The sequence below is a fragment of the Lipotes vexillifer genome, unplaced genomic scaffold (assembly GCF_000442215.2).
Source record: "Lipotes vexillifer unplaced genomic scaffold, Lipotes_vexillifer_v1.1 scaffold132, whole genome shotgun sequence".
Taxonomy (NCBI): Eukaryota; Metazoa; Chordata; class Mammalia; order Artiodactyla; family Lipotidae; genus Lipotes; species Lipotes vexillifer.
In genome coordinates, this window is record NW_006782535.1 from 676,999 (window position 1) to 701,378 (window position 24,380).

General features: G+C 46.6%; 1 protein-coding gene across 5 annotated transcripts in view; it reads right to left on the reverse strand.

Annotated features, from left to right (window-relative positions):
- ARHGEF7 (Rho guanine nucleotide exchange factor 7) overlaps positions 1-24,380 on the reverse strand; it is a 128,234-nt gene that overhangs the window by 92,840 nt on the left and 11,014 nt on the right. For 2 of the 5 annotated variants that reach the window (XM_007455310.1, XM_007455314.1), the window contains exon 2: positions 5,677-5,763. The exons of 1 other annotated variant lie outside the window; for it this stretch is intronic. In XM_007455310.1, the coding sequence (XP_007455372.1) occupies positions 5,677-5,763 (87 nt within the window). Of the gene's footprint in view, positions 1-680; positions 690-5,676; positions 5,764-24,380 lie in introns of those variants that run through there. 2 more of the 5 variants (XM_007455311.1, XM_007455315.1) reach the window with 2 other exon arrangements.

A 24,380-nucleotide genomic window follows, 5' to 3' on the forward strand; every position in this document is an offset into this window, starting at 1 on the left:
AGCCCATCAGCCTAGCTGATTAGGACACTGGAGAGCCCACCTAATACCTTTCCCTTCTCTCCCGACTTTAAAGACAGAAAATGAAAACTTCATCACTCACACAGAGGGAAATCGGCACCTCTGCACACAGTCTCAAGCCGTGCTTCCAGCCAGAGTTCCCCCTTTATAGAGCGACCCCGGAACAGCCAGAGGTTACATGTCAGAAAGCTGGAAGGAGCTCTGCAAACGTCTACAGTTTTCAACTTTGATTTCCTAGTCTAGCAGCTTTCCTTTCACATCCTCCTTTGCGAGTCCAATGGAGGAAACCTTGAGTGCGTCATATCTGCTTTCGTTTACCATTTACGCAGAAATGCGGGCACTGCAGACGATACAAGAAAGAAAAGCCAAAATGTTTACCCCAAGAGGCTTCCATTTTCCCGAGGGCAAGAGAAGCAACTGATACAGGCAGTCACAGGACTGACTGCAAAGGCGTGCTCTCACACACTGCTACAGGCAAGGCAAAAGGACAAAAATGTCTCTGGAGACAATTTGGCAATAGTGCTTTAAATGTTTAAAAGCCCTACCTTTGACCTATGCGCTGCCCTATCAGGGAATTTCTCCTTCAGAGATAATCAAAGATGAAGGATTCTGTACAGAAATGGCCATCACACAGATCACTGTCTACCACAATGAAAACTTACAAACAACCTCTACATCCAAAAGTGGGGATTAGCACCACAAACTACGGAGAAGCCATTAAAAATAAATAGATATTTAACACAAGAAAACAGCCACTACGTTAAGTTAAAGCACATTATAAAACATTTATACTATGATGTCATGGATATTTTAAAAGCATATTTACGTATGTGCAAAGGGGGGAAAAGACTGAAAAACATACACTAATTTTCACATTGGTTATCTCTAGATGGCATCATTATATAATTATTTTCTTCTTACATTTCTCCATTTCCTTAAGTTTGTATAACTGAATATGGATTATGGGGTAAAGTTTTTTAAAAATACATACCAACGTCGTTCAAACTACAAGAAAACGATAACAGTAACAGCCACTGTCTATTTAGCACCGAAAACACGTGAGGCACTGTCCTAAGTGCTATATGCTAATTCATTTAATCCTACAACAAATACGAAGGGCCTGCATCGTGGTGATGCCCCTTATCCAGATGGTAGAGCTGGCAAGAGGCAGAGTGGGACAGAAACCCAGCGGGCTTCAGGCCAATGTGCTTACCGGCCCTCCGAAGCAGAAAGCTGATATTCATGCGCAACCACCAGGAGGTGAGCAAGGCCCTGCAAGTACACAGGACGCTTTTATTAAAAGCCCAAATCGCAGTGGGAGAGCACGCCCGGCTGGCTGTTCAGCGCCCGCCCCAGCACGACCTGCTCGTGGCTGCTCAGCACCACGTACACAATTCCCGGGAAGTGAGACAAACTGGGTTTTCGGTGAAAAATTACTCTGAGAAGTGGCCAGCTGCCACTGATGGTGATACAGGTGCAGAGGCCTAAGAAAGTAATGACTCAGCTAACAGATATAAAGCTGTTAAAAACAGGTAAAAAATAAGATGGCAACCAAGTCAGCAAAGACTCACATCTGCAAAGTGAACAAGTCCACCATTCACCCTGCAAAACAAACACCAAAGTGCCACCAAAACAGTCTCACAGAGTGAAAGTCAGAACATTTCCTCCTCAACAGTCTCACGGTCAAGGGAACAGTTTTCTTTCACAGTTTTAAGCACTAATAAACGACTATGGCATTATTTCCCTTAGGTAGATCTTCCCGTTCCGGCTGACCTGTGGTCATTACAGACATACATTAGTTTGCAACTGCTGACGATTTACCTAATCACACAGATTAGTAATAAAGTGAGTAATGCTACATCCCAAACCGGACACCACCTGCTTCTCCAGGAAGGGTCCAGAACCAGGGCTGCCTGCAGCAGTGGAAAAGCCCCTCACTCAGGGCCAAACACCAGCTCCGTGCCCCAGCTCCACACCCCCAGTCCCCTCAGCAGGCTGCACAGCCCCGGCTGGCCTTTCTGCTTACTTCCAGCATGGAGATTCTCACATCCACCCCCGCTCCCCAGGACCTGCTGAGCGCACAACCTCTGGAGATGGGTCCAGACATCAGTATTCCTTAAAAAGCCCAACAGCAGCCCTGTGGCTAACGTTCACGCAGTTAATAGTGAGAACTGATGAGTTAGGCTGCGTCTCCTTCCTGTAAAACAAGGACTGTAATAACTCAAAAGACGAAGGAGCAAACTAAGACAACACGTGGAAGTCCTTTAGAAAGTGTTAGAAATAACCAAAAACAGCACGCTATTGAGAACTGAAATCAGGGGTCAGGGAAACTCTGGAAAACTATACAAAGACAGGACTTGGTCAGCATGAGCAACCTTCTCTCTCACACACAACGTTGCCTGCATGTCCAGGACAAGTTCTGTCCTTGCTACACGTGCTAGGCAAATGAGGGTTTCCAAACACAATATTCCCAAGCTGGAGAGAATCACGGTGCCTGGCTCCTTGTATCAGGAAACTTAACTTTCTAGAAAAGTTCCAACTTTATTTATCAAGACATAATAGTTCTAAACAGGGTCATCTTACATCCTTATTACACCATTAGGAACATGAGAAAAAACCTAAATTCTTATCAAATTCCATACTATTTAAGAAAGCAAAAAAGTCAAACAAGATGCTTGCTAGGAAGCAAACATATGAAAGATGAAAAGATCATCCAAGATATATATGCTGTTTTCCTAAACACAGTTTTCCAATTTTTAAGTTTTTTTAAATTTTCCAAATTTAAAAATGTTTTCCAACTTAAAATTTAAATTGCTTCTCAAAGTTTAACAATAAATGCAAATCGTACAATATTCCTTTAAAATTAAAACTCCTTTCATAATCAGAACTCATCAGGGGAATAATGCTTGATTTTCCACAGCGAGTTAAGATGTGTATGTGTTAAAATAACTGATAAAGTAATTATGACGTTCAGTTCCTCTCTTCCTTTAAGAAATCTTAAGACAGTTATTTTTTTTAATAAATTTATTTATTTATTTATTTATTTATTTTCGGCTGCATTGGGTCTTTGTTGCTGTGCGCGGGCTTTCTCTAGTTGAGACAAGTGAGGGCTACTCTTCCAGTGCATGGGCTTCTCATTGCCAGGGCTTCTCTTGTTGCAGAGCACAGACTCTAGAGCACAGGCTCAGTAGTTGTGGCGCACAGGCTTAGCTGCTCCGTGGCATGTGGGGTCTTCCCGGACCAGGGCTTGAACCCGTGTCCTCTGCACCGGCAGGCAGATTCTTAACCAGTGCGCCACCAGGAAAGTCCCCTTAAGACAGTTTATAATGGTGGTAGACAAGAAAATACACATACCAAAGACAGGCAGTCTGTTACAAACACAATGCAGTCTAAACTAACCCCTGGAAAAGCTACCTTGACACTTATATAGAACAAAAGCTAATCTAGAATTCAAGCTATCAATCTTGAGTTTCATGTTTGCAATTTCAAAAGCTTTCCTGTCAGTCTCTTGTCTTCCAGCATTTTGTGAAAATGAAGTGTGCAGAGCTACAAAGTGTTTCAAAAGAGCAAAGTCCTTCCCTCCTCACTCCCTTTCCATGTATTTTTCTTTAAAAACACTGGGAAACCGCCCGCCACACTGTGTTCCATGTGTGAGGCTGTCTTTCAGTGAACAGGCCTGTCCCTTCACATCACAGATTACAAGTCTGGAAGCCCAAGTTGAGTCCATACCATACAGAGCTCCTTTTTCAGAGTGACTAACAAATGCATGAGCTTTCTGATGTGCTTTTTTAAATTATTACCTCTTATTTAATTTAAAGTTTTAAAGTTTAACTTATAACTGAGCTTGAAAGAATGTTAACTAAACTTGCCTCTATTGTAAATTTACTGGAAGAGATATTTAAATACCACAAAATAAAGTCATACTTGACTTTTTCATATAAAAGGAAACCTTTACTACCAACTACAACTGCCAGGTCATCAGTCAATCACAAATATTTACTGAAGGCCTACTATATGCCAAGCACTGTTCTAGATACTTAGGATGTGTTAGTGAACAAAGTCTCTTCTAGAACATCTTTAAATAAACTCAATTTTAAAAAAATAGTAGCTATATAAAATTTCAACAGCAACCTTTGGAAAACTAAGGATGAGATGTTTTGGGGGTTTTTTTCCGTTCAACTTTCTTTAAAACAATACCTTCTTACAAAGTGAGTTTCAAATTTAGTCTAATGAGAAACTAAACTCAATAGTTTGAAGGGGATAATAAAATTCTTCAACAAAGGTCAAAAAAAGCAAAAACTGCTACAAGCATTTATTATCACAGCCTAACAGAGAAACTCAATGATAAACGACAAAGCCCATCCAGCAGAGGAAAAGACGTTTCTGAAACAATGTCTCTCCCACGCCTAAACAGCCACCGTCTCCACTTTGGACTCTCCTCTGAGCATTTTCACTTACCTGTACATGATTTCCTCACAGACATCAAATGCTACCAACTTAGTGTTTCCAATCATATTCATAAAGACAGTAATTTACTCTTATCAAACTTCAACCAAGAGATAAGCTTCCCATATAGCCTTCCTCATGGATTTGATGACTTCTACATTTATTTCCCAAGAAACCTAAGAGGTGGTTCTTGTAGGATGCAATGGTTCTGTTGCAGATGCTTTCATATACTGTTACCTAGAAGCCTGGTATAATTCATCTCAGTACTCAGAGAAGGAAACAAAGGCAGAGAGTGGTAAAGCCGCAGGTAGAAAAGGCAAGATTTAAACCCCCAACTGACTATAACCACATTAGTCTGTAATTTCCAAATAAAAAAGCAGCTACATTTCTGATCTAAAGTCCTATCCCAGGATTAATAAAAACCACACATGGTAACATAAGATGAAAAAGAAATTTCCAGGGCTTCCCTGGTGGCGCAGTGGTTGACAGTCCGCCTGCCGATGCAGGGGACACAGGTTCGTGCCCCGGTCGGGGAAGATCCCACATGCCGCGGAGCGGCTGGACCCGTGAGCCATGGCCGCTGAGCCTCCGCGTTCGGAGCCTGTGCTCCGCAACGGGAGAGGCCACGACAGTGAGAGGCCCTCGCGAATCGCAAAAAAAAAAAAAAAAAGAAAAAGAAAAAAAAGAAGAAATTTCCAGAGAGCTGCTACTGAAAGACTGTATTTAGCACAGTGACAAAATTCTAAGCAACATGGAAATGACACCCACGCCCCAAGACATAGATTAACATGTCCCTAACCTAAACATCAATTGTCAGAGTAAAAACCACCTAAAGGGAGTGACACTTGGAGGACTGGGGGCCCATTTTATTTCTCCCGGCTCCGCCTGATCACCTGCTTAGGGTTCTGAGGATGCGCGTCCCCCGAGAATCCCTAGGGCACAGTTAAAGCTAAGGCAAGTACCAAGGAGTCAGAAAGCGCCCCTGCCCAACAAACGGCTGTCGAAAACGTGTTGTCACCTGCACCACGAGCTACTGTAACCACCTGTCCCCATCGCATCGGGCAAAATGTGGGGCTCCTCCCTGCCCTGAGCCCGCCGTCGCCCCTGGGGAACCCGCGAGCCGAGCCCCGGGCGCCGCCGCTGCGGGCCGTTACCACACCCGCCCGCCTCGCGCCCCAGCGCCCCGCCGGCCCCGCCGCCCCCGCCACTCACCTCCAGGCGCAGGGACGCCCCGCAGCCTCGCAGGAACTCGCGGATGTTGCTCAGGCACTCGCCCTCGCTCCGGGGCTCCGGGTAGACCTGCAACACAGAGCACAGGCGTTGAGCGCCGCGGGTAGGCCGCGAATGCGCCCCGAGGGGAACGCGACGCGGCCCCGGCGGGCGTGCCGGCCGCGCGAGCGACCAGGGCGGGCTGCCCCGGCGGCCCGGAGCTAGCCCGGCCGCCCCCGGCGCCCGCCCGCTCAGCCGCCGCCTCTCCTCACCCTTTTTCCTTCCTCCGGGATGCACCAATCTCAGCCCCCTTCCCTCACCAGGAAGTGGAGCGGCGCCGGAAGTGACGTCTTCAGACCGCGCCCCGGCAGGCCCCGCCCGCAACCTCTTCCGGTCCCCCGCCGTGAGGGCGCGGTCTCTTCTCTCGGCAGCTGGCGGTGGCCTTCCGGCGCGGCCCACCTGGCCCGGCCCGCGCGCGGACTTCTCCCCGCACTTGGAGCTCGCCCTCGGACGCGGCCCACCTGGCCCGGCTCACGCGCGGATTCCCCATCCCTGCACCCGGCGCTCGCCCTCCGACGCGGCCTAGCGGGTGCAGCCCGCCCCGCCCAGAGGGACCCCGGAAAGCTTGGCCTCCGCCGCTTGAAGCAACCACGAAGGGACTGTTGAGAACCTGTTGTTTTCTCAGTTCTTCCCCGCCCCCGGCTCGGGGAGAGTGGAGCTGGAATTCTAATACGATGACTTAGAACAATTAGCGACGTAAATTATGCCGGCTGGGATTAGAGTGCAGTGTTTTCTTTTACTACATATAGACCATGTGCTTCATCAATGATTAGCCAAAATAGCTGGTCACTCGTCAGCGAAAAGTCAGCTGGGGAGAGATTGTGGCGAATGCAGCCTCCATCACAGGTGAAGAGCAGCGAGGGCTCCTGCAGACTCTCTGGTGCTTGGTCCGAGGCAGAGCTGTAAAGGCCACGGCCACACGTGTAAGAAGTTACTGACAGCTTCCCAGGGCAAGAAACAAAGGAAACGAGGAACGGCACCAGTTACACAGAACTATCAAGGGAGAAGCCTGAGATCTCAGAAGAGCTTTTTGTTGTTGTTCTGAACAGCATGTGAAGACTTTTTACACTAAAGTATCGTACAGAATTCTAGCATTTGGGGACGTTCAAGACATTTTGTCCTTCTGTCCTCTAGGGGGAAATCACGACATTCCATTAGGCCTCTCTCAGGAATACTGCGGTTTCATTTCAAAGTGGTCAGGTCTTCTAAAACTACAAAAGAAAACCAGGGTGTTGAGCAGTGCCAAGAGGGAGGAAATGACACTTTTTTTTCTCTACAGTTTAAAAATTCTTAGAAGTGCCAGCATATTTCCCTCCAAATACTGAACAGATTTGTTTTTTTCAGTGGAACTTGAGAGAGAGTGGAACAGCAAAACCCAAACTGCCTTCTACTCCATTTTACTCCTCCCTCACACTGTTTTTGCATACAAATACAATCAATCCTCATTCACGGATTCTACATTTGCAAATTTGCCTACTCGATAATATTTATGTGTAACCCCAAAATCTGTATTTGCAGCACTTTCTCATTTATAGACATGTGCAAAGCAGCAAAAAATTTGAATTGCCTTATGCACACGTTCCCAGCTGAATTTGAACAAGGCCATGCTCTGCCATCTTCTTGTAGCCCATAATGTAAGCAAATGTCCTTTTCACTCCACTGGTGCCACATTTTTCACTTTTTTGTTGTTGTTGTTGCTTTTTCTTGGTGATTTCACAGTTTTAAATGGCCCCCAAACGTAGTGCTAAAGCACTGTCTGGCATTCCTAAGCGCAAGAAGGTTGTAATGTGCCTTACAGAGAAAATACGTGTGTTAGATAAGCTTCACTCAGGCCTGAGTTATAGTGCTGTTGGCCGAGAATTCAATGTTAATGAGTCAACAATACGGTACATCCAGAAAAAGGAAGAGGATATTCGCAGATCTGTACGTGAAGCCGCTCCGGAAAGTGCTAAAGTAACCTCTGTAGTGCGTGATGGAGCTATGGAAAAGATGGAAAAGCAACTAAATTTGTGGATTCATGAGATGACAAGCAATAAAAAGAGTGTAGTGGACAGCGTTGTTGTGAGGCTGAAAGCCAAAGAAATTTACGGTCATGTTACCCAGGGTCAAGAAAATGTTAAACCCTTCTCAGCTAGTGCAGGCTGGCTTGCACGATTCAAAAGGCGATACCACATGAAAAATGTTAAACTTGCAGGCAAGGTAGGTTCTACAGATCAGGAGGCTGCAGAAGAATTTAAAAAATACCTGCTAAGCATTATACATGAAAAGGGTTATATGGAAGAGCAGGTTTTCAACGCTGATGAAACTGGCTTATTTTACAAGAATGTTGGCAAACGAACCTATGTAATGCAAATGGCCTCCAAAACTCCTGGCTTTAAGTCATTCAAAGACTGTGCAACCTTGCTATTATGTGCAAACGCCAAGGGTGACTTTAAGTGCAAACCCCTCATGGTACACAGAGCACAAAACCCACAAGCACTTAGAGGGAAAAACTTGAACCGTATGCCAGTCCACTGGAGATGGAACAAAAAAGCGTGGATGGCGTCCAAAATATTCTGGGATTGGTTCCACAACTGCTTCATCCCAGAAGCTGAACGTTATCTCCATGGCAAAAACCTTGCCTTCAGGGTTTTATTAATTTTGGATAATGCCCCAGTTCATTGCCGTGAAGAACTCGAAAATGCCCACCCCAACATAGAAGTTCTCTTCATGCCCCCAAACACAGCATCGCTTATCCAACCCCTCAATCAGGGCGTGATAAAAGCTTTCAAGGCACACTACACCAGGGAGCTTTATAGCAAGGCTTTTGAGGCTCTCAACGCCAATGAGGAGACCACCATGATGGACTACTGGAAGTCAGTCACCATACGCAATGTTATTGATTATATCAGCACAGCCTGGGACAGCGTCAAGCAGGCTACTATCAACAATTGTTGGGGAAATGTTTGGCCAGACTGTGTGAAAAATTTTGAAGGTTTTGAAGGTGTTACAGAAAATATAACGAGCAGTGTCAAAAACATAATGCACACTGCACAACAGATACGTGGAGAAGGTTTCAGTGACATGAAGGAAGGCGATGTGGAGGAAATTTTGGCAGAAGCGGCAGTAGAACCCACCAACAAAGACCTGGACGAGATGGCAAAACAAGGCAATGGAGTTAGTGATGATGAGGATGGTGAAAGTCAGCCTGAGACTCCAAGAATCGTCCCTCTCACAGCAGCCAAAATAGCAGAATGGAATTCTGCCTTGGAAAAAATTTTCAATGACATGGAAAAGTGTGACCCTGTGCCTGAACGCAGCCTCACGTTTAAGCGCCTCACCTCCACCGCGTTCATCCCTTATGCCGAAACGCTTAAAGATTTGAGGCAAAAAGCCAAGCGGGTGAGGCTGAGGCAGTTTTTCAAGCCAGATTGGGAGGGCAAGTTGCTGACACCGTCACCAAACTGGGAAAGCCAGACTCCTGAGGCAGAGCTGCCAGATCTCACAGGCCACCCTCCCTGACATCTTCCTTCCTGACTCTCCCTCCGTTCCCGTACGGCAAGCCGAGGTCACCAGGTTTAACCCCACCGTGCACTGCCCCATCACGTGTCCCATGGCTCCATCAACAGTAAGGTGGTTTCCATAAATTTTAAATGTTTAATCTTTGGTTAATTCTTTTGGGGGGGGGCTTTCTTTCTTGCATTATGGTGCAGTATCCAATATACGGTGTGTATTTGTGTGTGTATGTGAGCAGTGAACATGTGTACTGTGTATGTGACTGAATGGAAGAGCTAAATTAGAACAGTCACACTATGGTAGACTACATTACATAATGCTGTAATTGATATGGTGTTTTATTATAAAGATATACTGCATGTAATTATTTGTAAATATATATATATATATGTTAAATAAGCTATCTTTAAACAAATACACCTAAAAACAAGATTACACATTGATTGGTTGACCAGATGTTGTGACCAGAGGTTCAAAGGAAACTAACCCTGTATTTCTCCATGAACAACGGTTCAGTAGTTGCTAATTCAGTGGTCATGGTGCCCTTGTATAATGTAACTACCACAAATAATGTAATCAACTCTACGTTTAAAATTATTGATCCATAAGGATCTAATTGTTATGATTTCTCTTCTGAATTGAGTCAACACAGCTATTGTGAGTTCACAAATGATGGAAAACATGTTACAGTTCTTGATAAAAATTATTAAATATAAAATGCAAATTTTATTTGGAAATATATATCTTCATGAGATGTATAGGGATTTTTTAAAATTAGTTCATTAACCCATGGATAATCATCACTTACTGCTGGCAAGAGATATGGACCAGCGCCAATTCTATTCCTATCTTGGGTTTTTCTTAATGCAAAAACTGAGAAACCTTGTTCATAAAAATAAGCACATGGAAATGGAAAGGAGTTTTGTTAGGATGGTTCTTTGAAGCCTTCTGAGTTACATAGCCAAAGTCCAGATATAATCTGTCACAAATAAAAACTTAAAATCATCAGCCAACAGCTTGATTGGGGTCTCCTTCAATTTCTGTGAAAGCTAAGAAGTACAAGCCTGAGCTGCAACATGCAGTCATCAGAGTCACTCCCCTCCCAGCACCGGGACCCTTTGTGACAGCTGGGCGGCCTTCCACCTGGCAGCGTGCACCTCGGGAAGACAACAGAGGGTAAAGTGGGAGAAGGCCATTGTGAAAGGGGAGGTGGGACAGTCGGACCAGTGTGATGCTCTCCTTGCTCAGAGACAGCTGCTCTGGCTCCTTGGTTTTAGTTGAGCATGGATGCAAGCTGAGGACCTAGAAATGGAAATGGATTCCCTTAAAACTATCCTGAACTTTACCTAAAGCAACATACCTGTTTGGAGAACTGTAATGTAAAAGAGTCAAAACTTTATAGTAAGTAGTTCCTAACTGTAACACACATACTGACCGTGAACAAGCCACTTGACCCCTCTATGTCTACACCTCTATCTCCAGTTTAAGGCTGACACATTCAGCATTTGTCAACAGGGCTGTTGGGAGGATCAGATGCATAATAAATTGGTCCAACAATATTGGACCTAGACTCCTGCCAGGTCATGTGATGAACACTGTGACTGCAAAGAAGAGGGGGGCACAGCCCCCGCCCTCGGTGAGGAAGAACTGCTCACAGTGTGGCAAGTGCAGCCACACAGGTGTATGCTCAGGACCCTGGAGGCACAGACAGGGCAGGCCAGAGGCTTTGCCACCCCAAACGGTGACAACCGAGTTGGGGACGAAAGGGTGAAGAGGCAGATGGGACTGCATTATCAAGGGTGTGACACTTGAAAAGTCCATCATGTTTTCAAGGGTGGTGAATAATCAGGGCAACTGAGATCATGGGTGAAGCTGCAATGGAAAAAAATGCATTGGAGCGATGATGATACAAAAGGAGATATTTAAAAGCTCCCCCCGCCCTGCCATATTTTGCTGAAGAAGCTGTATGAATGGTAAGTGAGCACATGAAAAAGTGCTGAGCATCATTAGTCATCAGGAAAATGCAAATTAAAAGCACAGATAACACTACCCACCCACCAGAGCAGTGAGATGGAAAAGGCTGACAGTATCGAGCGTTGGCAAGGATGGGAAGCAACTGGAGCTCCCACGCATGACCGGTGGGAGTGTCAGGTGGTGCGCTTGGGAAACCGGCAGTTCCTTGCAAAGTTAAACATACCTAAGCCCCAGCAATTCCTCCCCTAGGTGTTTACCCAAGAGGGATGAAAACATACGGCCACAAAAAGCCGTGTTCAAGAGTGTTCACAGCAGATTTATTTACAGTCACCAGAGCCTTCAGAACCTGAAGGCGAGCTCTGCTCAGTGCATCTCCAGATGTGTTCAGAGAGGAGCTCTGGCCTCAGATGACCAACAGCTGCCCCATGTGCTTTCCAGAAATCCTCTCCCAAACTTGCCACAATAATAAACTCCAGGCTTTCCCGCCAAAAACTCTAATCAGGCAGAGGCATAGACAGCCCCCAAACCATTGTGATTTTCCTTTGAAATATGGCTTTTGTGCTCAATATTTGACAAGGGGTGTGTCTGACACTCAGAATTTGCTACAGACTAAATCACAAGGCAATGTTAAGGCCAGACTTCAGAGACCTCCGCAGCTGCCCAGCTCCCACCTTCTCAGCTCCTTTCTACCACCCACTCCACGCCAGGGACAGCCAGCTCTACCCTCAGTCCAAATAAAGTGCCAACTAGAGGAGCTGCCTTCTCTCCAAGTCTGAAGGAGTTTAGAGTTTTAGTTTCCAAAACTGCTTGAGGAAGAAGAGTGGCCGTTCTAGCAAAGCAAAGAAGTAACATGGGTTCAGTGTTACTGCAACACTTGAGATGGAGAGTACGGAAAACCACTGCAGCTTGTAACAGCTGGGAAACACTCAGCTGCTCAGGAGCCTAGTTCCCAGGAGTGGTGGCCTGAACTGGTGACTTCCCAGGGTGCCTCCATGTCCTTATCCCTGCCCTCATTTTGTAAATAGTCTCTTTGTTAAACTCTCTTCAACCATTTCTCTTTAGCATGCCGTCTGTTTCCTGCTGGGAGCCTAACCCAGTGAGCTTCCTGGTGGTACGGTTAAAAATAGAAAACAGTGTCATAGCAAAAGATGAGAAACAAGTTAGGGAAAGGATTAGGTCAATTACAGTCCTGCCACAGAAAGACCACCAACCTAGAACACAGCATTTAAAAAGAGTCAGCTTTGTATACTGATATGTCACAACCTCCTGGTTACAGTAGGTGTGGGACAAGGAACATGGGGAACAGTATGCAGGACATGCTGCCTTAGTGTTTAAAGAAAAAAGCAAGAAGAAAATGTGCCTGGATGTTCAGGAATGCATGGCCTGGGACTTCCCTGGTGGCGCAGTGGTTAAGAATCCGCCTGCCAATGCAGGGGACACGGGTTCGATTCCTGGTCCAGGAATATCCCACATGCCGCGGAGCAACTAAGCCCGTGCGCCACAACTACTGAAGCCTTGCAGGCTTGCCTAGAGCCCATGCTCTGTAACAGGAGAAGCCACCACAATGAGAAGCCCACGCACCACAACGAGGAGTAGCCCCCGCTCGCCTCAACCAGAGAAAGCCCGCAGGCAGCAACAAAGACCCAACGCACCCAAAACTAAAATATAATAAAATAAATCTTAAAAATAATAAAAGAAATGCGTGCCCTGTCTCTGGAAGCACATGCCGGATAACAGGGGCTGCCTCCAGGGAGAGGACCCGGGGCTCGGAGGACAGAGGGGGAGAAGGGAAACTTGCTTTGCACTCTGTACTTTTTGGTACCCTTTGAATTTTGTACCACGTGGAAGTATTATTAAATAAATATATTTTTTAAAAGAACACTCCATTCTAATGTTTTCACAGGTCAAGGTGCCTCCCCATTAGAAAACAGTCCTCTTTGGAGAGCCCAGCTGCCAGTGTGTTGGGGTCCTCGTGAGGCAGATCTCCACCATGCCATGCCAATATGCAACACTATGCTTAAAATCCTAAATTCACCACCTAATAATTAGCACTGAATGTAATGACCTGGTAGCCATGGCTTTATTCTAACTAGAGTGCAGCTGTCTCCTGATCAGGGACCACACTTGTCCATAGCTCTCCGCTCACTCTGCAGCCAGAGAGTTTCAGGGGAGTAAAGGCAGAGGTCTGCAGAGCTCACTTGGAGGCTACGGGGCTCCTCCTCCAAATCCATGGAAAACAGTGAAGCATCCAGCAGAGAGCTCAAGGACTTGGCAGCTAAATACCAGATAGTAAATTAGCTCCCAAAGTGTGTGGCCTGGGTTACAAGTAGTTTGCTGGAAGACACTTAAGCTTTTAATAAAGTACATTTTTCTTTGGCTTCCCTTCTTCATTATATCCCAAAGCCCAGCTCCTGTATGGATGCTGTGGTCATCTGGGGAAAAATAAAGATGTCATCCATTAGTGTGGAGCTAGGCAAGCCATAAAGGGTGATCAGAAACAAGAATGCACTAAGTTCAGCCATCCCAGGCATGGGGGATGTCAGGGGCAGGCGCACCAGCAAGACTGCATGGCTTAAATTAGCTCGGGTGTCCCCCGAGGCTCGGTTCCCACAAGCTCCAAAAGCACATTTTAAGTCCTTCAGAGATGGTGGCGACAGTCCCAAATTGATACCAATGCCAAAAATGGATTTTTTAAAATGTGCCCATAAGCTTTCACCAGACTACCTAGGTTAAATTTCTCCACTGCATTTGTGTTTTGCTCTCCCAGTAACGTTAGATCAAAACAGGTAGGTAATCGTCAAATGAGAGCAATCTTGAAAACAGCGCATGCCCTGTGGTGGCTGTGATCCAGACACCTGGGATACAGAGGTGCACGGGCCAGGCCGTCATTAATGTCTTGTGCCTTCCTTAAGCAGACGCCATTTCTTACACCTCTGAAGGATCTTGATACAGGGAAACGGGAGTACGAATTCCTAAGACAACTCAGATTGGGCCTTGTAATCAGAGGTTTTTCTTAACTGAAGTTTCACCTGTTCATACGGACTAATCATCCCTTTTTTCCTCTCATTCTCATGCTTTCAACCCAACGGAAACATGTATTTTGTAAATCTGAGCCACTGCTTACTTTCTTCTTAAGCTCAATTTCTGCAGTGTTTCTGGTCCTTTGACATCCATCTCCTCTCCTACTGAGCACATTTCAGAATGGCTACCGATGTCTTTGCCTGTGTCCATTGGTGGAAAAGCCGGTAGAGAGGCTCGTGGTCTCCGATGGGAGGGTGCCATGTACCTCTGCAGTGTCAGTGCAGCAGGTAGGGGCGAGAATACCCCCAGGAGAGGAGCCCCGCTCCCCAGGAGCATGGGGCACTGGTGGCCGCAGGTCTCACGGGTCTGCTCTTTGCCTCACGGACAACCCAACCCCCTACCTTTGACCGAGACGCCTCAAGGGAGAATGTCAAGTCCTGTCCCCGCAGCCACTGCTGGGATTGCACCTATGAAACCTGTGTCCTCAGATGTCTGCGCGGGGCCTGTGCGGCCTGCCACCCCATTGGTTTACCTCGCTGTGCACGCTCCGCCCTTTCCCACGCAGTGAAGCCGGGGCAGCAGTGGGAACTTCGGAGCAGTGCCCTGCCTCGTGCCCGACCAGCCCTCCCGGTGAAAGAACCCGTCTTTCATTTCTAAACAGCCCAAGAAGCTGCATTTAAGGCAAGTTAAAGCCTCTGGGCCAGAAGACGGGACACTGACCACCTTGGAGAAAGTTCTGTTTTCACCCACACGTTAGCATGTGGGAGGCTTGAAGGCGCGCAGAGAGGGCTGGCTGACTTTGGAGAGAGGCTGGGAAGCGAAAGGGAGCCTTCACCAGAGGAAGGAACGTGAATAAGGGGAGAGGAAAAAGCTGAGGACGCTCAGTGGCAAGTGTGCCTCTCTATAACTAGCAGCAAAGACCCTCCCCAGAGGGAACGGCAGGGGAAGCAGGCAACCACAGCTTGGAGCACTCGTGCTGTAAAAGCCTCTTGCGTGAAAGAAGCCAGTCGAGACTTCACATTAAGTGTGAGTAATAAAAAGGTGATAAGAAGCTCATTATCTCCCAAGCTCTTAAGTACCCGCAGAGTACCCGCTGACATAGGGCCGTAGCTGTAAGATGAGGAGCAGTATGTAGTTCAAAACTACGTTTTCAAACGATCACTTAGAAAAACTGAGCTTCCTTAGTTAAAGATAAGGCGGCCAATGCATACTCAGGAATTCTATTTCTTCCATACTACTATAGCTGGAACATCTCCCTGCACATTTATAATTTGCCTGTCACATCACTCCTCTGCTCAAAACCCTCAAAAGCCCCCCATTTCACTCAGAGTAAAAGCTAAAATCCTTTAGGAGAGTAAAAGATAAGACACAGACTGGACGAAAGTACTGCATTTGCAAAACACACATCCAATCACAGACTTTTATCTAAAACATACAAAGAACTACTAAAACTCAACAATAAGAAAACAGACAGCCCAACGGAAAAATGGGCAAAAGACCTGAACAGTCTCCTTACCAAAGAAGATATACAGATGGCAAGGTCGCTAAACATATGAAAAGATGCTGCACATCATATGTCATCAGGGAAATGCAAATTAAAAGAACAGTGAGACACTGCTGCACACCCATTAGAATGACAGAAATCTGGACTTCCCTGGCACTCCAGCAGTTAACGCTTCACCTTCCAGTGCAAGAGGTGTGGGTTTAATCCCTAGTTGGGGAGCTAAGAGCCCACATGCCCCGCGGCCAAAAAACCAAAACATAAAACAGAAGCAATATTGTAACAAATTCAATAAAGACTTTAAAAATGGTCCACATCAAAAAAAAAAAAAAAAATCTTTAAAAAAAAAAAAGAATGACACAAATCCAACACTGACAGCATCCAATGCTGGCAAGGACGTGGAGCAACAGGAACTCTCATCTGCTGCTGGGAATGCACACTGGTCCACACCGTGGAAGAGACTTACTTATAAAACTAAACATCCTCTTATCATAAGGTCCAAAAATCTTGCTTCTTGGGTAAATTTGCTTTACCCAAATGAGTTGAAAACATGTCCACACAAAAACCTGAATACAAATGTTTATAGCAGCTTTATTCATAATCGCCAAAAGCTGGAAGTAATCAAGATGCCCTTCAGGAGGCGAATGAACAAATAGACTGTGGTTGGTTCAGAAGATGGAAGATCATTCAGCAATAAAAGAAAATGAGCCACGAAAAGGCATGGAGGAGACATCATGTTACTAAGTGAAAGAAGCCAATCTGAAAAGGCTACGCACTGTATGATTCCAACAATATGACGTCCTGGAAAAAGTAAAACTATGGCAACAGTAAAAAGATCAACGGTTGCCAGGGACTGGGGGAGAGGGCGGGATGAACAGGCAGAGCACAGAGAATTTCTAGGGCAGTGAAACCATCCTGTGTGACACTGTGATGATGGATACATGTCATGTCCAAACCCACGGACTGCACAGCACAGAGTGAACCCTAATGTACATTATGGACTTTACTTAGTAATGTATCGGTACTGTTTCATCAACTGTAACAGGTGTCCCACACTAGCACAAGACGTTAATAATAGGGGAAAGTGGAGAGGGGTGGATGGCAATTCTGTGTACTTTCTGCTAAATTTTCTGGAAACCTAAAACTGCAAATAAAGTCTACTCATTTTTTTTTAAAGTCAAAGTCCTTATGATGGCTGAGCAGGCCCTGCACGGTCTGTTCCCTCGTTCCCTCCTTGACCTCATCATCAGCCAGCTGCTACTCTCCCCCAACTCACAGTGGCCTCTGCTGTTCCCGGAATTTGCCAGGCAGGCTCCTACCTCAGGACCTTTGCACAGCCTAGTCTCTCCACCTGAAATTCCCTTCTCCCCAATATTCACGTCACGCCTTGCTCATATACATCAAGTCTTTGTTCAAATGTCACTTCTCTGTAACGCCTACCCTACCTACCAGAAGTAAAACTGCAATGTCACCCTAATTGCTGGCATCCCCCCCCCCATTTTTCTCCATAGCCCTATCACTGTCTAACATGCTGTGCAATCTACTTGTGTACTATGTACGCGTCCAGAATACCTCCCTGTGCCGTGAAATATATGCCCCACAGGCAGTCTTGATGAGTGTTACATCTCAACACCTGGCACATACAAGCACTTAGTATATTATTGGTTCAGTGAATTAATGGTTTAATTAAAGACCTTTGCCTATGACACTAATTCGGTACCAGAATCACTTGGTTATAGCCACCTGAAGTGAAGGTGTGATGCTGACAGCACCTAGAACCAAAAAGTAATATAATTGGTCTCATATGAGAATTGAACATTTGAGACAGGAACTGTGCTTAAAAACACTTGGAAATATAATCACCATAGACAAAACATTACAGAGACATAAAAGACGCTCTTGGGTTTTACCATAAACCCTAAGCCCTGTCTGTCACGGCTGACGGATGCATCCTGTTGCCACCGGCTCCGTCTGAGGCCGGCCGCCCGGCTGCCGCCCAGCCCTCCGAGGACCGCCAGCTCGGCGTCCAGGGCTCCGTTTTCGCTCTGTGTGTATCAGGCGTCGGTCAGCCGGGCGCCGCTGAGAGCCAGCACTCTGGTTTCAGCGCCGTCTCCTGTCACTAAGGAAGATCGCTGCCTCGAAGCAGGGCTCCCGGAACCAGCTGGCTGGCTCCCCCAGGCCTCAGCTCCTGTCGGCGGCTGGCACGTTGTACAGCCGCCCACGAGACCTGCGTGGGGACAGGCTTGCCTTATGCCCGGGTCCTAAGTTTCACAAAGGGGCCAGAACAAGCTGATGAGGCCCTCTCGTGATTCTGACATTTCAGAGCTGAGAGACACACGGGGAGAGCGGGACAGGGAAAGCAGTGAGGAAGGGCGCCGCCAGAGCTGCAGCTTGTCCTTGGTCTGCTAGCTCGTCTCCCCGCGGCCTCGGGAGGCAGGCGCAGCCCTCACCGCATCCCCCTCCTTCAGCCTGCTTCCTCTCCGTCCCCAGGTCCACAGATTCTGTCTTCTGTCCTCTCCACTCGACTTCTGAGCCCAGCCGGTGAGCTTTACTTCAGCTATTCTGTATTTCAGCTCTGTAATTTCCGTATGTTTCTTTCTCATAAGCCCTCTTTCTTTGCTGCGATCTCCTATTCTTCCACTTGTCTCAAGAGAATCTGTAATTGTTTTTGAAGCCTTTTTATGATGGCGGCTTGAAAACCCTTGTCAGGTGATTCCAGACTCATTCACTGCAAGGAGACGGTCGCTGAAGCTCGTCTCCGCCACGACACCTAGAAAAGCAGGTCCTGTGACCAGACGTGGGTAGGGGTCTGGGAGGTTGCCAGAAACCATCTCTGTTTTCTCCGTATTCAGTGACAAAGTGAATTCTTAGTTGGCTACTGAATTGAAAAGCATAGACTGGAATGAACTCAAGACGCACATCCTCGGTGGTGGCGGTGGAAGGCCAGCATGCGCCACAGACCCTGCAGACCTGCAGAGAAGCAGGGCCCCAGTTTAAGGACCCTAGGCCCACGGCCCCTGGGAGCAGCAAGGGACAGAGGCACAGCTCAGCGGACCTACTCGCTGGACCCAGATGCCCCCCACCCACAGCTCAGCAGTGCGGGTGATTTACCCCTCCCCCGAAAGCTGTAGTTTCAAAGAGAACCCTTACCCACAGGTGTCTCCATATCTTTTGGTAGCTTTTAGTGACTCATCATCTTATTTAGCTATAGTTCCTCCCAACCCTAATATGAATATTTCAAGGATTCCTCCTTAAGTGCCTCAACTTAAATAATACATGTATCAAATCTCATACAAGCCTCCTGAGCTTGGCCTCAATACAGATGGTGTTTCTCTTCTGTGTATTTTTTAAAATATTTATTTATTTGGCTGCGCCGGGTCTTAGTGGCAGCACGCGGGATCTTTAGTTGCAGCGTGTGGGATCTCTTGAGTTGTGGCTGTGGGATCTAGATCCCTGACCAGGGATCGAACCCTGGGCCCCCTGCATTGGGAGTGTGGAGTCTTAGTCACTGGACCACCAGGGAAGTCCCTCTCTTCTGTTTTATGCAACAATTTTCTAGATGTAAAGAAACAGGAGGAATCCCATTTTCCAGATAAACTCCAAGTGCCCCTTCCAATCCAAGGCAGGATTCGTTCCAGGCTCTCTACCTCCATGTTTCAATGCCCCAAAAGCCCACAGAGAAGCAGCATGGGGTCTGCTCTGTCCTGAACTAAAAGGCACTAGGTTAGGAAATTTCCCAAGCATGGGGGTGGGGGCCACATCCAGGTAGGCGAGCAGCCTGTGCTCACCTGTGGAAAAGCTCCCAGGTGACCACACCTCGGTCTCCCGTCTTCTTAAAGCGCCGTGCATGCAGTCTGGCTGGTCCCAGGTTACGGTACTCCTGGGCTGAGGAGCTCAGTGGGCCGTCAGAGGTGCTGAAATGTGTCCCCTGGACCAGCTGCATCAGCATGGCCTGCACACCTGTGAGAAGCGCTGATCCTACCTGCACACCTGTGAGAAGCGCTGATCCTACCTGCACACCTGTGAGAAGCGCTGATCCTACCTGCACACCTGTGAGAAGCGCTGATCCTACCTGCACAGCTGTGAGAAACGCTGATCCTCAGCCCCAGCCAGACCTACAGAATCAGAGACTCTGGGCTGGAGTCCGGCAGTCTATTTTCACAAGCCATCCAGGCGCATTTGGGCACACTCAAGTGTAAGAACCACATAACCACCTAAGCCAAAGGTACAAAGCGATGAAAAGCCCATCATTACTTGAAAACAACTTGAAATGCAGTTTACTGCTAACTCTGATATCAGTAATTTCACTAACATTTTTACATAAAATTGTAAAAATTTTTATACAAAAAATTAATTGTTGAGCAGCTATGCCACTTCCAGCTGTAAGAAAAAGAAAACCATCCCAACCCAGAAATTTTCAAGCCAAAAGCTCCTCAATGAGAGAGAGAGAAAGAGAGAGAGACCCTACCCCCGCTCCCAATAATACTCCCCCCACCATCCTCTCAAAGAAGGATTAAGGAGGAAAAATAACTGGTAAGCTTCCATTCTCCACACGTGGAGACAGGCTGAATAGTGCAGGTTTTATTGCTTTGATTGGGAAAAATAATACCCCAAAGCTAAACACTGCTTACATTTACTGTGGTTATTTAGGGACAATATTCCCGATAAACACTACTTGATTTACCTTTATCTCCCTTCTTTTATTATGATATGTAACTAATTGTGAGCATTTTCTAAATGAGGAAGAGAAAGCAAATCCCAGGAGAGATGTGTGTATACTCACAAAATTATAAAACAAACAGTCCTCAACTTGAACCTGAACTTTCTAAAAATTATACGTTGACATCCCTAAAAGGCCTTACCTCCATCAGACCTGGGCTTTCAAATGTCAGCGGCAAAACACAGAGACAGCCTAGAGCAGTAAGTTCTCAGCCACGTCCCCATCTTTACCTTTAAAGCCATTCATGAATGTAAAATGAATCAAAGGGGGATGTAAAGTGAATCAAAGGGGGAAGATTAAACACCTGACGTTAATTCATTTAAGACAAGACGGACACCTCAGATGGCTCAGAGTCACCACTATTTAGTCTCAACACACTCTCTGGACTTGAACACATGTTAAAACAGGTAGGAAATGAGGGGAAAACACCATAGATATACTTCCCTGAAGCCACTGAAAGAAACAGAGTTTTCTAGAGTCTCCTTTATCAAGAAAAAAACAGCTGAAGGTCAACTTCCTCTTAACAAAATTTCCGAGTTCCTGAGCATCATGGTGTGAAAACTCGCTGTAAATTCATACATCCCTGCATCCAGTGGGCCCTCTGTGGGTGCCCAGCTGTCCCCCACTCTCTCACGCTCCACACTCTACTCCAACATTCTCTGCTCCCCACCTCCGTGTCCGCAGCTGCCCCCGTTCCAACACCCCCTCCCCAGCTCCTCTGTCTGTCCTGAGCTCACACTCTCCCCTTTACCTGAGCACAGGCGCCCTTGCTAAGATCACAAATGACTGGGTTGACCGCTCAGCCAGGCCTGCCCAGCACAGGCCAGGCATGCCTGCTGTCCCAGGATGATCAGTGACAGAGCCCTCTTCCCTTCAAGCACACTGCCAACGCTTTTTGGGTTTGGGGTTTTGAAGTCCACTCCCTTGGCCTCTTGCAGTCTACTGGACATCCTCCTCCACTGACTTCAGGTCACCACGCTCCCCGCCGGACTTAACCACCACCTTCCTTAGCGCCTCAGGCTCATCCACATTGCCTGGCCAGCCACGTCTGAGTCCCCAAGGCCTTCTGGAGTTCTCAGCCTATAATTTCCCCTTGGGAAACCTCACCACCCCACACTTGCATTCACATCTCTATGGTGTCACTCCCAAATGTATACCCAGCCCAAATGTCCTCTCTGAGCTCCAGTTCAGCACCCTCAGCACTGAATCCATTCATGACCTTCTTGTTCCAAGCCTAGGCCCCAGGCCAGGCTCCCACTCACACAGGTGACTCTGCCAGCCAACCCGGTGCGCAGCCAGAATCCTGGGAGTTACCGTGGACCCACCATGGAGCCCCACTGACTGCCTTCCCTCACCCTCTCCCCCGCCATCTTCGTGGTTTTGGCAGCACGGTGTCCATCCCAATCCCAGCTCCCGCTGGCTCTCAATGGATCACACTAAGAACTTAATAACGCCCTTCTCCGCATCCGTTCTGGGCCCCATCTAATCCATTTCCCACACTGGGAAGTTTGGAGTATTGTTTTCAAAATCTGCAACTGATCACATCATCCTTCCCTTTAAAACTCTGAAAAATCTTTAAAACCCAAAGTCACTCAGCGTCCTGTGGGGCCTGGCGCATGGCTCTCTCTCCAGGAGCACTTGAGCTCTCCCTCGGTCTCAGCACTGTGGCTACCCAGACGTCCCCCACTGCTCCTCTAATTACACACGCCCTCTACTCACGCCAGAGCCCACTCATGTACTGCTTCTGGAGGAGACCTTCCCTAAGACACCACCTGTCCCATCTGCCAGGTGTAAGTCAGCTTCCTCTGCTACACACTTTGAGAAATCTGTTCCTTGCCTTCAGAGCATGTATCTCAATTTGTAAAGCAAATTCAAACAGTATCTTTAACGTGCTCCTCCTTCACTAGATGGTATGCGAGTCTATTTTTGTTAATCATTTAAGTGTCCCAGCACAATCCGTGAACCACAGTAGACACCTGGTACAGATTTGATGAGAAGATAGACAGATAAATAAGTGAGCTCTTGGGCAAGGAGGCTAAGTATACTTGCACTTTAAAATTCCGTACACGTTTTCTGAACAATCAGGTTCAGGAGTAGAGGGCTGGCAGTAAAATGAATTAAAGCTCCACTACGTGCAACATGCAGAGGGAAACTGTCATGTAACACACACTGAGATGTGATCCACATACAGTAAACTGCTCATACTTAAAGTGTACAGTTGGAGCAGTTGCAACACATGTGCACTTGTGAAACCATCACCAGAATCAAGGTAATGAACACCCCTAACCCCCAAAGGACTCCTCGTGCCCTCAGAGTGTCTCTACGCAAGCACTGATCTACTTTCTGTCACTACAGATTATGATGGCTTTTTTGTAGAATTTTACATAAGGGGAATCATACAGTATGAACTTTTTTTCTAGCTTCTTTACTCAGCATAATTTTTACCCACGCTATAGCATATTCCCTTTTATTGCTGAGTAGTATTCTATGGAAATACAATACTTTGTTTATCCGTTGAAAATATCTGGGTTGTGTCTAGTTTGTGGCTATTTAAAAATAAAGTCCCATTTTCTTGGGTAAACACCTAGAAATGGGATTGCTAAATCATTTGGTTGATGTGTATTTAATATTTCAAGAAACACCATTTTCTAAAGCGGCTGTACAAGTTTCATTCACATCAGCAGTGGATGAGAGTTCCAGCCCATCCACATCCTTGCCAACACGTGGCAGGATCAGTCTTTTCAGTTTTAGCTGTTCCAATAGGTGTGTGTGGTGGTATCTCACTGTGGTTTTAGTTTACATTTCCCTAGTGACTAATAATGTCGAGCATCCTTTCACGTGCCTGTCACCTGTGTATCTTCTTTGGTGAACTATCTGCTCAAAACGTTTGCCCAGTTTTTAAATTGACTGTTTCCTTATTATTGAGTCTTGAGAGTTCCTTATACATTCTGGATATAAGTCTTACTTGGTAGAATTCACCAGTTAGGCCATCTGGCCTGGAATTTTCTTTATGAGAAGATTTTAAACTACAAGTTTAAATTCTGTAACAGGTACAGGGCTACTGAAGTTATCTGTTTCTTCTCGAACGAGCTTTGGTAGTCTGTGGCTTCCATGGAAATTGTACTTTTCATCTAAGATATAGAATGTATCGGCATAAGAACGTTCATAATATCCCATTATTACCCTTTAAATAACTTTAGATCTATAGTGATTGTTCACATTGGTCATTTGTGTCTTCTCTCTATTTTTCCTGACCAGTTTAAGAGGCCCATCAACTTTACTGATTTTTCTCAGAGAACCAAGCTCTTGGTTTTGTTGGTTTTCTCTAGTAATTTTCTGTTTTCCACGTCACCCATCCCCATTCTGTCCTTTATTGTTCTCTTTTGTCTATTAGTTGCTGTGGGTTTAATTTTGCCCTTATTTTTCTATCTTCCTAAGGTAGAAGCTCTATTACAGCCAACAAAAGACTTAAATCATATGCAGGGTGAGTTCTCTCTCGCTCCCAGAATATCGTTTTAACAATTTATAATCAGGGTGCTTAAGACTCACACCCGGGCTTCCCCGGTGGCGCAGTGGTCGAGAGTCCGCCTGCCGATGCAGGGGACACGGGTTCGTGCCCCGGTCCGGGAGGATCCCACGTGCCGCGGAGCGGCTGGGCCCGTGAGCCATGGCCGCTGAGGCTGCGCGTCCAGAGCCTGTGCTCTGCGTCCGGAGCCTGTGCTCCGCAAGGGGAGAGGCCACAGCGGCGAGAGGCCCGTGTACCACACACACACAAAAAAAGACTCACACCCAACAAAATATAGTTACTGTTAGTTATTTGAAGAACCAGCCTTGGCTCACTGACATGGCAGTTACTTGAATTCAATCTAAGTAAATGTGCTTGGCCAGAGGTCAGAGGTCAGAGGTAGGAGAAACAAACTCTCTTCTCCATTTCTC